Source organism: Ruditapes philippinarum, unplaced genomic scaffold (genome assembly GCF_026571515.1).
Source record: "Ruditapes philippinarum isolate M1 unplaced genomic scaffold, ASM2657151v2 ctg1516_1_1_1_1, whole genome shotgun sequence".
Taxonomy (NCBI): domain Eukaryota; kingdom Metazoa; phylum Mollusca; class Bivalvia; order Venerida; family Veneridae; genus Ruditapes; species Ruditapes philippinarum.
The window spans coordinates 209236-225864 of NW_026867184.1; the positions used below are offsets into that span (position 1 = coordinate 209236).

Here is a 16629-nt window from a genome sequence, read left to right on the forward strand (position 1 = left end):
AATTTTGATGAATTTACTATCTGTAGAATTCTTGTCTCGAAACATTTCATACAGAATAAAACACTTTGTGTAGTGCTTTGGAAATAAAACGGAAAAAAACGGAATCCAACACGGAATAAATGAAAATGTTGCAAGATCAATGGTTTGATTGATCCTAGCTGTTCGTGGACGGTATAAATAAAATAAATGAGAACAATTAATTTAAGTGCAGCAAGGTGTTATTCGAACGCAGCCTCAGACGGGAATTAAAGATACAATGTTGGAGTTGTCAAGCTAGAGTCCTCGCCCCTACCACCAACTTAAGCAAAAATTAACTTTTTGAAAACCACAAAGAAGAAATATTGAAATTAGAAACATACATACATCTATGTGCTCATACGACTGTTACCATGGAACCTTCAATACAACAAGTCGTGCCATATTCCATGAAAAGTGGCCTATATATGTTCCCAGATAAAAGAAAGCTTGTGTCCTAAACGAAGCCTAGCTGCATATCACAGATAAGACGTCAAAAGATAAATTTAAAAAGCAGACAACGTATCCTAAGGGAGATTAAAACATTATTTGAGTAGCAATAAGGAACTACCAAACCAGAAAAAAATAATATATAAAGAACTTAAATCATCACAAAGCAAACATGCTAGAAAACAATAAATGTCGTGCCGATCGAAACTATAACATCTTTTTTCAATTACTTTAGCCACTTCATCTTCATGGTTAAAACTAATATCATCTTGTTATAATTACTAAAGCTTTATTACTATTTATACACACTTCAAGTACAAGTTTTCTTTGAGATTTTTAATGACTTTATTTCAAATTTCAAGTAGTTTTCTTCACAATATAATCTATGGTAAGGTTGGAAAAGAAAATATTTTATGTAGCAGCACCAGTCATGTCACATTTTGTTTATTTTTAGCTCGTCTGTTTCGGAGAAAAAGTCGAAACTATTATGATCGTCGATCGTCGTGCAAAAACTAAAACGTAGCAATAAGTGGCGGCATGATCGAGTGGTTAACGCATCGGACTAGTAATCTAATGATCGCTAGCCGCATGGGTTCAAACCCCTTCAGGGGCAAGTCGTTGTTTCCTTGAGCAAGAAACTTTACACTCATTGCTCAGTACTGGTTGGTTCCATGCAGGAACAGATTCGAAAGTGTGTCTATAAGCTTATAGCTTTCTACACAATCGAACTAAAATAATTTCTGTATAAACCAAACATAGCAATAATTCAAACAAGGTTTCAACACGAAACATAGAATACCTGGTGCAGATGTACGACAAGGGGCATACTTCTGAAAGCTATATGTTCGGAGTTATGCCCCTTAATTTTTATCTTTTTTTGTCAAGATTGCTTATTCGCTAAAATGAGTGTACAACTATGAAAGCAGGGTCTTTCAAATAGAATTTGAAAGACCCTGATGAAAGGTATTAATATGAAACTTGGAATACTTGTATATCATGACAGTTGTTATATAGACAAGGGTCATTGTTCTTAATTAAAGGTATATTTTCTGAGTAATTTCCCATTTTAACTGACAATTTTTGTCAAAATTACTTATTAAGTAGAAAAATTTCAAAACTATGAAAGTTATCAACATGAAAATTGGAATACGTTAATATCATGAAAATACATTGTTGGGACAAGGGGCATTACTTTTTAACTTGAATATTTATACGAAATGGTTAACAGACGAGCGGTAACACCGCATGCGGTACTCTTGTTAAATCTTGTCTGGTAACATTTATATACCAATGGATCTCAAAAATGAGCACCGGTAAAAGTATATGTTAATTTCCGCTGCTCCAGATGTGAAGCATAACACCAAATGTGACTGTGAAATTAGGCCAATCGCTAAGTAAGTTTTAAACTTTTTAAACAGTTATTTAAAATTCAAACCTTTTTTAAGAAAATCGAAATGTGATTCTTCCCTCCTTAATTTCCTCGATATTATCCATTTTTTGTATTTGAATTCTATGCAGTCTTCATCGAGATATTCTTTCCGTCGTGGGTTTTGGTGTGGCCAAAACATTCAATGCGTATGCAGAAAATGTCACTATACAGATATTTTACGAAATCTCACCACACACCGATGCTTAACATTCGATAAAATCCTGATTAAAACATTTATTGAGATTTGGCTAAAATCGAAAGAATCACTGCTCAAAATTGCATTTGAGCTCAATATGTGCTGAAGGGATCCATAAGTGCATGATTTAAAAAAATAATAGCAACATAATTACGAATCACTTTCATAAAGCAATCTATACTTTATTCTTAAAAGAGTTTAAGAAGAAAATATTGATATTTTATAATTCAGCAGTAGATATACGAGGGTTGTCCCAAAATATCGTAGACAAAAGCCTGTTACTCAATCAATTATAATACAATTGAGTCCTCCAGCTAGGGAAACGTCAATACACCTTTTATGTGTGTCTATACGAAAAAATAAAATATAGTCATACATAAAGTCACATCAGAAACTGAAGCAAAGCAAGAAATTAAACCAATAAAGAATAATTAATCTGCAGATCTATACTTGTTGCTTATTGATTTTTTATATAAAGAAAAACATGTTTATGTGTTTTTATTTGTTAGATTTTTGTTTGTTGAGTACAGTACTGTTAAAAGGCACATTATGCTTCAGAATGGTCAATCATCGATGTAGTAAATAATAACAGATTTAGAGTATGTTAGATTTTAAACAGGTGAAGAAAGTAGCGCTGAACGTGCACATATGTTTCGAAAAAGTAGGAAAACGTAAACGGAGTAGAACGTTGGCTTCCATACAAAACACTGATTTATAATTATAATACCTATTGCGAAATATAATCTATATGGCCAATGAGTAACCCTTTAAAAACTGTAACACGATGACAAAATTAATTTTTTTTTAGAAATAAACATACATGTATATTTGGAGACTTAATGGGCCTTTTAGCATTTGATTATGTTGTCAGGGAATATCTTTGGAACAAGCTCATTCACCTAAGGTGCAAGTATATAAAGCTATGTCTCTGCTGCCTCTAGTTTACAATTGTTTGCTCTGAAAAAAGAATTCATGTAAATCCGAAGTGCCTGTATGAAAGAAATATATTTGTTTTTCCTAAATAATGCGCATGCACGGAATTATTACTAAATGATTCAAAGTTAAGTCCTAACGTTGACTCCCTTCGTAGATACAGTGCATAGCCTATTGTTACGTTGTTTCCAACTAAAGGGGAACTGTTTCTCATTTGGACAAAACGCATCGTTGTAAGAACTGTTGCATTGAACTGTCATAAAACACCTTATTTTTTTCAACATATCCATTTGTTGACTTTTAGAACTAGGAAACAAGTTCGTTTTGAAGAAATTTATCTTTTAAAGTTTGCATTTTTCTTTTGAGATGATTTTGATAGTGCTGTGTGGACATAGTTTTGGTTTCAAAAACTTAAACAGTCGCCTTTTATAAAGTAAAGCGAGGGCACACGTGTGCTGTTTTATTTTAGTTAGATTTGGTAACGGGTCAGATGCCTTTAATGTCTTATATACAAGGGGCAGGACGTGAAGTGGTTGCACACTTGGTTCAAGCGAGCGAATTGGTTGCAACTTGACAAAATGGCAAATATGGCGTGATTTTTTTAAAACGGGTGAACGAATTTTTGCCAGGCAAGTGGGTTTCTTTGTTATTTTGAAGTTCATTGGGATGTCTGTTCCATAATGCAATATATATGCCACACTCGGTTAAAGGTTTCAGCATCCTTGATTTGTTTTGACGAAGTTATTGAAGATATAAATTGATCATGTAGATATTTTGAAATTTGACATGTGACTGTTCTGGTCGGTTTTTCTCCTAATTTATTCGAATTTGTAAGTTTTAAACTGCATTTAACTTTCTGTCAATGCTTTACAAATGGTTAAGTTCGCAAGTCCGAAGATAACGTTTAATTCTCAAAAATATCTTGTTCAAGCACATTTTGGTTGCAGACTTATACTTCAAGCATTTTTGGTTGCAAACTTATTCTTACTCTATTGAAATCCATAGTTAAATTTTGCAAAAGGAGTGAAAGAAGGTTATATTTATTAACCTATTTTCAATGGCAATTATATTGACATTTACGTTCTGTTACTTGTTTTTGTTATAAATGTTATTTATACTGTCTTCTTTTACAACAATTATGCATTTTATGTTTCAAATTACATGGTTCTCAGTTCAATACTATAATCATCAGTAAAAGCCTGCAAACAAAATAATAGCATTTAAAAATATTTATTGATACTTCAATCTTAAAATATGTCATCAAAATGCAAATGAAAACTACATACAAAACAAACGTATGTGAGAGTACTGTTGTACGAGTATGTAAGTGAATTATTTTCATCATGAACATAAGGACATGTGCACACATACGATGTTACTCGGAAAAATTTCCAAAGTTTATCAAAACCACAAGAAATGTTAATTTGTGTGTTGATCAGCAGTTGCTTTAGACATAAAGTATGTAAATGTACTAACAATATTTTTACAAACCAAAAGTTAAAAATGCTTGATTACAGTATTTCGGATTTGATGTACATCATAATTTATGTCAATTGGTATTCTAAAGATGATTTCGATTATTAGATCATAATATAAATGATATACGATTGGTTATTCACATTAACTGATACGTGACAAAACAACTTAAAGTCATTGTTCGAGTTAGGGAATTTGGAAAATGTTTTGATTTGTCAATAATAAGGAACAATTTAAAGAAACATGTGAATAATGCCCTTGTGTCAATGTTAATATAGTTTTTATCTACTATATTATCAAATTTATTTCAAATCTCAAAAAAGAACAATCATAAAAGCTGTTTGTTGCTATTTTTTCTTTTTTTCCTTTACAGTTAGTCATGCCAAAATAAAAAAAAATGTAAAAAGAAAAGATCGAAGTATATCGAGGAGAAAAAATGATGAAGATAAACACAACTATACTTCAATTTAGCATATTGTGTTTTATATCTATTTGAAAGACCCTGTGTTAGGATATATCTGCACGCATGCACAATTTGTATACATATTTCTTATTAGATGAACGGGTATAATTGCCTAATATTGCTAATTATTTAAAGAAAAAAAAAGATAATTTATTCCTCGCTAAAAATATGCATGCCACATTATTGACACAAAAGTTTGCAACCAAAAATGCTTGAAGTATAAGTCTGCAACCAAAATGTGCTTGAACAAGATATTTTTGTGTATTGAACGTTATCTTCGGACTTGCGAACTAAACCATTTGTAAAGCATTGACAGAAACATATTTTGTTATTGTTAAATGCAGTTTAAAACTTACAAATTCGAATAAATTAGAAGAAAAACCGACCAAAACAGTCACATGTCAAATTTCAAAATATCTACATGATCAATTTATATCTTCAAGAACTTCGTTAAAACAGAATCTAGGATGCTGAAACCTTTAACCGAGTGTGGCATATATATTGAATTATGGAATAGACATACTAATGAACTTTAAAATAACAAAGAAACCCACTTGCCTGGCAAAAATTCGTTCACCCGTTTCCAAAAATCACGCCATATTTGCCATTTTGTCAAGTTTGCAACCAATTCGCTCGCTTGAACCAAGTGTGCAACCACTTCACGTCCTGCCCCTACGTTTATGCTCAAATTTTATGTTTTATCGTTGGTCATTTGCTTATTAAAAGTTTATATATCGTTTAATCGGGATAAAATAATTAAATGTAGAAAGCATTATGATACACCATTACGAGCAACACTGTCTACATATATATAAATAAGACACACGGTGTCGGATTCCTGGCACATTACGACATTGATTGAAGCTTACCCGTCCTGTCACATTATAGAACGACGGACGTACTGGAATTTTTGTGTCGTAACGCTTCCCCTTTATATTCAACAACTCATCTGCGTAGATCTAACCAGACATTCGTCTAGGTAGCTTTTTATTTGGCTCTTCTAAACGTTTGCAGTGCACAGATGATCATTCCTTCGCAGCCATTTTTTCGAGAGCGTAAAACCTCGCGTGTAACATTTTGATACAGTTAGAGATATGAACTTCACGATACATTCTCAGTGAAAACGACATACTCCAATGAACGTTTCAAATGACTCATTTTATTTTTTTAAAAACACAAATGTACATGTTTTCCTATATAAACACTTTTAACCGACCTTTTGATGTACATTTATTTATAAATGAGTCACACCATGACAAAACCAACATAATGCGTTTGCGACCAGCATGGATCCAGACCAGCCTGCGCATCCTAGCAGTCTGATCAGGATTCATGCTGTTCGCTATCAGTTTCTGTACTTGTAATAGGGTTCGTAAGAGAACAGCGCTAGCATGGATCCTGATCAGACTGCGCGGATGCGCAGGACTGTCTGGATCTATGCTGGTCGCAAACATATTATGTTGGTTTTGTCATGCTCAAATATAGTATTTTATAAATTGATTTAATGGCAACAGATTTCAAATTGGAAGTTCTCTTAATTACCTAGATGAAATACTTGATTATAGACTGAAAGACGTATACATGTACAATGTATGCCTATTAATATATTTTAAAAGCTTGTACTAAGAAATGTTTAAAGGAAACTGTCTTGTTGAATTATATCTAAACTATTGAAAGGAAAGTGATTTAATGTCACTTGCCTATTAATATCTGAAAGTATGTAGGCTGAATGACAAATGCCTATAAAAGGAAAAGGCGATTATAAAATCATTTTGTAGAGACAGTTTCTCGTATATTTGAAATCTATGCAAGAGAAATCTTTTAAAACACGAGTTTATATGATTTGTAAGAGGGCATGGCCTTAAAACAATTTCAGATAGATACAATTCATGCACATTAACATCATGCCTGTGAGCGTATGCGTGCATACTCAAGTTCTGTTGACCGTTCCAAATTGGTTCCAACATTGTTTTATTGCATGATTAAAGAAAATGATTTTTTGCATGTTATAAATAACATTTGGAGATTCCGGCTGGAGAGATGTCATGTGCTTTTCACTTTTGTTTGTTTTGTTTAGTTTTACGGTGCACCAACACAATTAAGGTCGTATGGCACCGAAACTTGAATGATGATTTTGGCTAACATTTTGGCTTATCATTATCATTGTATGTATTTAATTTGATGTTGTATTAACAAGATACATGTATTGTATACGTTAATAAAAATATGTTCTGTTCTGTTCTGCTAACCACTGGTGTTTCAAACTTTAAAGCAACACCATGGATCAAAACCACCTCACCTGTTTGAGCTTAAACTAAGGGGTGTTTTTCACTGTTTCTTATGAACAGACCGAATCAAATTGTGACATTGATTATATACTGCTGTAATTCTATTAAACTTTAATTAGGCATGGAAACTAACCTGCTCATGACAGAAAGGAGTGAAGTTTTATTTTGACTCTAAAATTGACGGCGATAAGTCTTAATCGCAGCAGCGGGGCTTTTAGCGGGTTTTTAATCACATGAATGTACTTGAAGAACGGGCCTTTACCAGAATTTGAATATTCGAAAGTATAATAATAATAATAATAATAATAATAAAGACTTTATTTAACGAGAGAACTCATTTGAATAAACATATCAATCTTCCATGAGGCCCTCAACAAGGAACAATATAAATTTAACATATTCAAACTATTAAAATACATAAATGTAAAAACATACAGGAGATTATCAAATTGTATACATCAATGCGTGATAAAACCTCAAGTATAAGGTTTTAAAATGGTTAACAGATGTAGCAGATTTAATATAATCAGGAAGGCCGTTCCAAATACAAGATCCAGAATAAACAAAAGACTTACGAAATTGTTCAGAATTTGGTCTAGGGGTATAAAGTTGAAAATCAGATGATGAACGCAAAATGCGAGTATGAACATCTGACGATAAAATGAAATTATTCAATAAATAGGAAGGCGCCTGATTATTCATTATTTTAAACATCATAATAGCTTTGAGTATCGCTTTTCCTCGGGTATGAGACGGCTGTGATTACAAATGACTGGTACATCATTAGTTAAAAGATTTCAAGATTTTATTTCAAAGTCATAGCTCAGTTAATCAGTAATCAGTAAATGAGAAAAAAATAAAACAAACAAATGAAATGTGTGTTTTAAACAACGTCATTATATCACAGGAAATGACGTAATAAATATTCCAGACTCCTCTATTCGATGTTGATGACACTTTCAAGATCAAACTAGTTTTAACCATATCCCGATGGTGGCAGCCTACAGAATTTACCCATGCATATAGTGCAGACCACGTCAGCCGGCACATCCGTGTTCACTATTCATGAAAGTGTTTCCTTAAAAATGATTAAGATGGACGAGTCCATTGAAGATATTTGGTGTGTCAAGTGTTGAAAGTCAAAATTTTGAGTTAATCATCGTATTGTTTTCATTTACTCTTTTTCTTCTTTTGAGTCACCAACCTGCTCAGACATCTTTGAAAGATGTGAACTTGATTGTGTACATCGTGGAATAACAACATCTCTTTTGTTAGTCTGTGTTTTGGATAGTTTCGCTGGAGCCGAATTTGGTCGTAAATGTGTAACTTTTGTTTGGAACATTTCAACTTGTGCTGAGCAAGTTTCAGTTCCAAGCCCATTTTCATAACTTGTAGTTATATTATCACCAGCTTCCATTAGTGCTTTGTTGTTACTTACTAGTTTACTGTATTGTTTAGTCTCCCAGAGTTATCTGATTTAGAAGTTGATTGTAATTCAGTTGTCGTTGATCGATTAGATTTTTTCTTTGGCATTATCATAATATCTTTTGCACAGTTATTACTACAAGCTGAATTTTCAAGTTTGATCTTTGACTCTACCATGAATTTATCTACATTATGTAGTTCAGTATCATTTAAAGACAAACGAAACTTCATGTAGCTTGGGAATTTTCCAACGGAAATGTTTTGCACGTGATCAACTGAAAACCTTTGAGGTCGTCGTTTTTCTCGATTCCTAGAGGTTTTTGTTCCTGGTTGATCGTCGCAATTATTAAAATACAGAAATGAGCCACAATCTCTTCTTTTGCGTCTCTTTTCTTTTGAAAAGTACGACTCGTTTGATTTCGATGACTTACGCAACTCAGTTTTGACTCTTTTCCAAGAAGAATCTCTGGGGTATTTTCCTTTTATTTCTAAGTCACTTCCCGATGCATCTGTTACAGCAATGCGTGGAATGTTATATTCAGTTTCATGATTTTCTTCTCTTTCAATAACACAGTTGCTACCAGTGAACGTTATTTTTTCCTTCAATTGTACATGATCTTTGCTTTGAGATTCTGGAGGCATCCTGGAGTTATGTGATAAAATGTCCACACGATTCGCTCGAGAATGAGATTGACAAAATACACTTTCATCAACTTCCCCTTCTTCAGCAATTGTATCCATTTCATTTGGTACTGCGCCGTTACTTTTTGATCTAACTCTGTTATGACCCCAAACAGACGAATACGCACTCATGCTAGTTGAACCTGCATCTTCCGGATCTGTCATGCCAGAGTTCCCACAAACAAATCTCCCGATTTCACGGCGTGTAACTCTATTCATGTAGGCGTAAATCATTGGGTTTAAAATGCTGCTCGAAAAAAGGCAACATATTGCGGCAGCACTGAAGTTTGGATTCGTTTTGTTTTGCCTTAAAGTTAGAAATGAGTCCAGGAAATAGGGCAACCAGCATACACTATATGCCAGAGCAATTATCAAAATAGTCCTAACAGCTTTGCATTCAGCTGAACTACGGTAAATTTCTTCGGTGATTTCACTACTTCCAGCGCTTGAATCACTCCGCATTTCACTAGTAGTGCGAGAAGGTCTGCATGGCAAAGGGTTTACTTTAGAAGTTCTTTTGGAATGTCCTACAGCGGCAATGAAGATCTTTACATAGCAAAAACTTTGAATGAGAACCGGTATCGCGAACGTCACCATGCTAAAAACGACTAGAAATGTAACATCCGTAGCCCAATCAATGCCACAAAGAAACTGGCTTCGATGAAAACTATAGTTTCCCATTCCGGAACTTAGTAATGGCGGAATACTAATAATGACAGCAAGCGTCCATGAGATTGCGATTAAAATTGAACAAAGCGTCTGTGTGAAAATGTTCGGGTAACGCAAAGAGTTCATGATGGCGTAGTTACGGTCAATGGAGATGATAAGAAGAGCAAGTTGCTGGGCAACGACCACTGTAGTAAAGAAGAAACCCTGTATCTCACACCAGTGTCCACTGTAGATCCAGTCTTGTGACACCACAGCAAAAAGACTAAATGGTAGAACCAGCAAAGACGTTACTGAAATATAAATTAAGTTATGTTATACTCGTACAATATGCATAGTTTGTAGGTCTAACTGATGTAATGAAATTTAAGGCATAATTTGTTATTTGTTATTGATTGTTCTACTTGTATTTGTAAAATTTTCATTTTTAACCTGGTGGGCGTATTTGCACATTTTTACCAAATGTCATAAGATTCCTTACATTTTTTTAGTTTTCAATATATTGTAATCATCAAGGTCAATCATTTATGAACAATGCAACTAAATGAGTAATGAAATAAAAAAACTTTAACCTGAACTCCCTGGTTATGTGCAATGTACTTGTTCGGTTTTATACCGTTCCTTGTTAATTTTAAGTTATTTCAACAAAACTAATTGGTTACAATTCACCAAAAGGAGAGTGACCAGCATCTATACTGACTGCATGTACATTTAATGTCCACTAAGTTCTGAGAGCATATAAACTAAGCTTAAGCACAATTAAAATTTGAATCATACGAAACAAATGTAAGTAACAATATATCCTTCTCCACACACACAAAAACAACAAAAAACACAAGGTGTGTCAAAATATTTTTAGAAGAACTTCGTTGAGTTAATGCATATTAATTAATATACTTGTCTCATCAAGTTATTTAAACACTTTTATATATTCTATATTACAATGTCCATTAATGCATGTGTTTTCTATTTGAACAATGGTAGCAAGTTTAATCTAACTTAAAAAGTAAATTTGATCATTCAACGCACAAAGGACAACCTTGTACATATTTTGATTCAATTGATCGCTCTAGACTGTCAAATGATCTTTGGTCACATTTGACAAAAATGCAATATGAAAAAGTTACACAGTATGTAGAATATATGTCGACACGAAAATGCATTTTTTAGCCTTTCACGCATATTTAAGTGATTCGCAATCTTACACTGTTAAAGAAATGCAACAAATATGTGATAAATAATCTTTCGAATTATTGAAAATGTGACTGAAATCAAGGACTTTATATAGTTCTCGTTAGTTTTATCAAGTTGTAAACAAAGCCTTCAGTGTTCTGCAAATAGCAGGCGTTATTTCCTACACTCATTCGTTTGATTTTAGCACAAAATAGAACAGAATTTAGTCTAATCAAACACGGGTATTTGCTTTGCTGATTTATTCGTATGCTTGGACTGTGTTAGAAGGTCAATGTAACCATTACAGAGCGGCTCGGGGTGGAGGGGGTGTCACTCCCCAAAACTTCCTAGTCACTCTCAGGGCAACACTAACTTTTTGCTTGAAAGCAAAAGTTATCAAATGTTTCAGTTTCACATATTCTGGACTTTTTTTACAAGTTAATGATATAAATTTTGAATTACGGATGTGGGGTGTGGGTTCCATGGAAGCGAAAACTATAGGAACATACATTTGATCATTGCAAAGAAAGGGCCCACAATCAAAAGTATTTCGTAAAATTATGGAGAATTAGGTATAAAAAACACAGCATAATAATAGCACCATATATAAGTCTTAAATATTTGGCTTAAAATATTAAAAAACGGAACAACATTTATACATTAAACTGTTACCAAAACCGAATTATAAATGCTGTTGTTTTTATAATGTCAGGGCTAATCAAGTAGTATGAAACGAATTATTTTTTGGACTGCGTCAAACAGAAACTCATTACGTGGTTCATCAAGACCTTTCCTTAAATTATTTGTTTCACATTTTGATTTTAAATCGTAACAATATCAATTTTATAATAACATTATTTAAGTTTCTTCAAAAATTCTTTCACAGGTTTCATATCACATTACAAGACACCTTATTGATATTTTGAAATCTACAACCATTTTTATTGATAATATGTTTCTAAAATGGATAAAATAGAACAATATGATTATGATTATAAGACTATACGAAAGGTAATGGATAACTTACGTTGTTATTATTATAACTATTTTATTGGTTTAAACATATTTATTCCCGAAAGTATATATAATGTACATACAAATATATAACAAACAAAACATTTTTCACAATGGAAAAGGATGAGAATGAAAGACAAGTCTTATAGAATTCTTCTCCTTTGGCGAACTATATGGTTTGTCTTAAATAAGTTTATAATTAGTATATACTAGACAAGGGAATAAGTATTAATTATACACACATAAAAATATATTTTATTACAAGACTAGGTGTTTTGAAATTAAAGAAAATGAACAATACGAATAATAAACACGGTAAAATTTTAGCATAATTCAAAATGTTTTGCTTTGCATTACGATTGTTCTCCTTTGGATATATGGACACATTTATGTTGCTTAACCTTTGCATGGTAATAAAATATTATAACAGAAATATTCTAAGAGATAAAACTGCGTGTTCAGGTCTTGTTTGGGAATAGTTCGTCCTTATTTCAAGTAAGCATGCAACAAAATAGAGCCCGGATATACAGCCCGCAGGGGAAGTAACTGCTGCTCTGTACTGGTTGCATACACAAGCCATTATGTCGACTACAACACGCTGATGACTTTATTCTGATTATTTCTTCATGTAACATGCTATTTAACCTCTAACCAATTTGCTAATGTTTAGCGATAAAACATTATCAAAAGATAATAGCTTATTTGACCTACAGACCAAGTTATGATCATTTAAATGTCGAACAAGAGCTCTTGATTTGTAATTTTCTAGATAAAAAAAAACATGAAATTCACATTAACCGAATATCTTTTTTGAAAACCATTAGGAGCCATTTTGAAAACAATGAATAAATTTGAGCCGCGTCCCGACAAAACCAACATAGTGCGTTTGCGACCAGCATGGATCCAGACCAGCCTGCGCATCCGCGCAGTCTGATCAGGATCCATGCTGTTCGCTTACCAACCCTTTAACAAGTAGAGAAACTGATAGGGAACAGCATGGATCCTGATCAGACTGCGCGGATGTGCAGGCTGGTCTGGATCCATGCGATGGTCGCAAACGCACTATGTTGGTTTTGTCGTGACGCGGCTCATTTCTTTCTATAAATGAAAATAAATAATCCCGATATCTTCATCATTATATAAAGTAAAATATTATGCTTAATGAAACGTACAAAGGTAATTAATGACTGGGTTAAACAGCTACCTGTATGGTTTAGTATTTAGGACTTATAGAAAAAAGTCCGGTCACTGAAAATGTTGTATGAATAATATATGACTTAAAAGTCTAGCGTTAAAGTGGATCTAATAGAGAAAATAAGAATCCCTTAAGAAGGTTCAAAAAAGCAAAATTGAAAATGGTGCAGGCTCGGTTCGATTGACCCTGTTCATGGACGGTACTGTCAAGTGCAAACTACCGTGCATGCCCCAAGCGCCGACTTAAGCAGAATTCAACATTTAAACATGAAAATGAAGAATTTTGGAGCATTAAGTGAACTTAATGTTATATGTATGTGAGATAGGTTTATTTGGTGATATTTATGTCAAGGAGTATTGATAATAAGCAGTAAGCAGTCAATATAATGATAGTTCAAGTAATCATGGTCTTAGGGATCTTGGTTTAGCTTTTGGGTCTTTATCCTATATTATTAATACAGCCATGTCTCTCGATATGGCACCATGCCTCGAGGTTGAAAAACCAACTTCTTTCTAGCTCTGCTTCGAAATGTAGGATCCTCGAAGTGTAGGTTTTTTATATGTTAGTGTATACATATACTGTGCTGGATTATAACCAATCAGATGTATACACGAGATTAGAACATTTCTTATAACCTCTGACCCAGACTTTGCTAGATACTGGAATAGATCAGTTTAACTCCAAGGTTTTCATCACACAACCAAGCCAAAAAAAAGGTACTCATGTTGTAAAATAAATTACATATCGAAATATGACTCAGATTCCATCTTTGTTTGACCAAATATGCAAATATCAAATAATCATATCAAATAGTAGACGGCATGCCTCGTATTTACATTGCAATCGAATATTAAACACTTAGATTAAGGGTATTTGATATGGTAAGGACATAGGAGGTTTTACAACTGTTACTTGAGAATTATGATCATCGTCAAAACAGCGGTAGTGAAATATGTTACATTTAACAATTACATTTCATTATTCAGGTTTGTTATGCCACTTTGAGAAGTAAAATGTTTCAACAATTACTTTTCTATTCAGGCATTATTAGAAGTAAAATTCGTCAACAATTACTTTTCTATTCAGGCATTATTAGAAGTAAAATTCGCCAACAATTACTTTTCTATTTAGACATTATGAGAAGTAAAATTCGTCAACAATTACTTTTCAGACATTATGGGAAGTAAAAAAACAACGTTTAGGTACGTTTGTGCTAAAAACCATTTATAACACTTTTTTGTTAAAAGTGACTTCATTATATCAAAGTTTTATTAAATGGTTTATTCCGAAAAAAAAGCCATTAATCTGTAAAAAACCTCGAGTAAATACAAATTATATCAAGATAAACCTATAAATAAACTAACTAATTTGACGCAATTATAAGATGACGTGCAAATGATAATTAGCACATAAAAAACACAGTCACTTTACAAGAAACCACGTGGTTTACTGCTATACGTTGTCAAAAGAAAGAAACGGCGAAACACGCAATGCAGTAATTACGAAAGAAAAATTGAACAGTTTGTCTAGTTTGATAATCAAACGGTCACATGTACTGAGCCGGCGTTTAATATTGACTAATCTTTATTGGTGACCATCTTATATGGAAATTGCTTTTTTGCCCTTTTCAGGAATATTAAAACGGTATTTAGTAGCAATTATGCTCTAGAATTAAATGCCTATTTTATGACAAGATTTTCCTTGATATGCATAATCAGGCGTTAAATAAAGGGAATGCAAGTATCATTTGATAATTAGCGCGATGTATATTCTATAACGTCAGTACATTGAAAGAACGTAAGTTATTTCAAAGTATTTCCGATCGAACGCATAATTATTTTTGAAACTGATAATTCTCGTTAGTGGTGTCTATGACAGTGGGTAAAATTGCTTTTCAACACGAATTAATGAACACAGATTAGTTCGTGCCTGCACGGAAAATGAAACAATATATCAAACATCTGAAATTTCTGAAAAAGCTTAATATGGAATTATCTTACATGTGAATGTTTCTGTGATCTCTTTAACAGAATAATGCCGTTTAAGTACAAATTATATGAAATTTGCACTTTTTAATGTCAAGGCTCCAGTAATATTCTAGAAATAGAATAGATGCTCGGAAATGAACTCTACAAAAAAGAATAGTAAAAGGCGTATAGCAATCGGGCGTAATGAATGAATTCTAAATGATATACAATCAAGAATCTATCGCCTACTTATGTCATGCCACTCTTTTGTTTTTGTCAATCATGGAGAGAAATATAAACTTTTCATTGAAAATCGTTTTAATTGGTTGCAAAATCGAGGTATACAAGGATAAAAATACTTACAAAGTTGGCAGCATATCAAATTCAAGACGAAACAGTTGGAGACACTCAACAAATGTGACTTTTTGTAGAACATCAGACATAAAGTTCCATTAAACGCTAACGATATAAACAAAATGGCGCCCAAATAAACCGCCATAAGAGTTCGCCATACTTCGGTATTTTCCGTCTTCTCCGTAGAGCATATTCCATTGGTGTCATTGCACACTGACGTCATATTAGAATTAATCGCTGGCGTCATTATATATGTTTAAGTCTTTAAATGTTTTGATAAGTTCATCTTTTCTAAGGCCATCTTCAAGTTTCTAAACGTTAATAATGTCAGTTATCATATTTTGATAGTTTTAGATTTCACCATATAAATTTTTACCCAACTTTCACTATACAATTATTTTCGACTAAATTGTTTTTCTCAAAGATATTCTAGTAATAAGACTATCTATATATACTCGTATAATGTTCTTTGCATGGCTATTTTTTTACAAGTTGTTTGGTAAAGGTTGCTTATCCAGATCCTTTCTGTCTTGAAATTTGTCCAAACTCTCTGCTTTCAAAGGAAGTAAAATCGATTTTCTGAAATTATATATAAAGGTATATTATATTCTTACGAAGATAAAAAAACACCCAACAAGTCTTTCTTTAATAGCTATCAGCTTCTATGTTAATGTCATACTGCGGTTACCTAGGCAATGATTTTTCAGAAAACTTCAGTTTATATCACAATGTTATGGTAATACAGCAGCTTAAGTTACTGTAAGACTTTATTACTATGAAGTACTTTACAGTAGGTGTACAGTTTAATAAATTCAAACATTTTTTCCCTATGGGTTTGTCCCAAAGCTCTGCTGTAACGAGATGTACCTTATTGTGCTAGAACCAGGAAAGGTTAGCATTTACC

The 16629-nt window shown here is 32.9% G+C and overlaps 1 protein-coding gene across 1 annotated transcript; it reads right to left on the reverse strand.

Annotated features, from left to right (window-relative positions):
• Positions 1 to 8165: 8165 nt before the first annotated feature.
• Positions 8166 to 16298, reverse strand: LOC132735189 (G-protein coupled receptor 161-like). Its single transcript, XM_060722113.1, has 2 exons — positions 15735 to 16298; positions 8166 to 10315 (listed from the first exon to the last, which is right to left on the reverse strand). The coding sequence occupies exons 1-2, from the start codon at positions 15970 to 15972 to the stop codon at positions 8688 to 8690; spliced, it is 1866 nt and encodes a 621-aa protein (XP_060578096.1). The 5' UTR covers positions 15973 to 16298; the 3' UTR covers positions 8166 to 8687.
• Between the last annotated feature and the right edge of the window lie 331 nt (positions 16299 to 16629).

What these genes read in the sequence shown, in the direction of transcription:
- LOC132735189 (XM_060722113.1), bottom strand. Translation starts at nt 15,972, where the DNA reads ATGACGCCAGCGATTAATTCTAATATGACGTCAGTGTGCAATGACACC. An exon ending in TTTGATATGCTGCCAACTTT is followed by an intron (nt 10,316 to 15,734) that starts GTAAGTATTTTT and finishes TTTATATTTCAG; the next exon opens with TAACGTCTTTGCTGGTTCTA.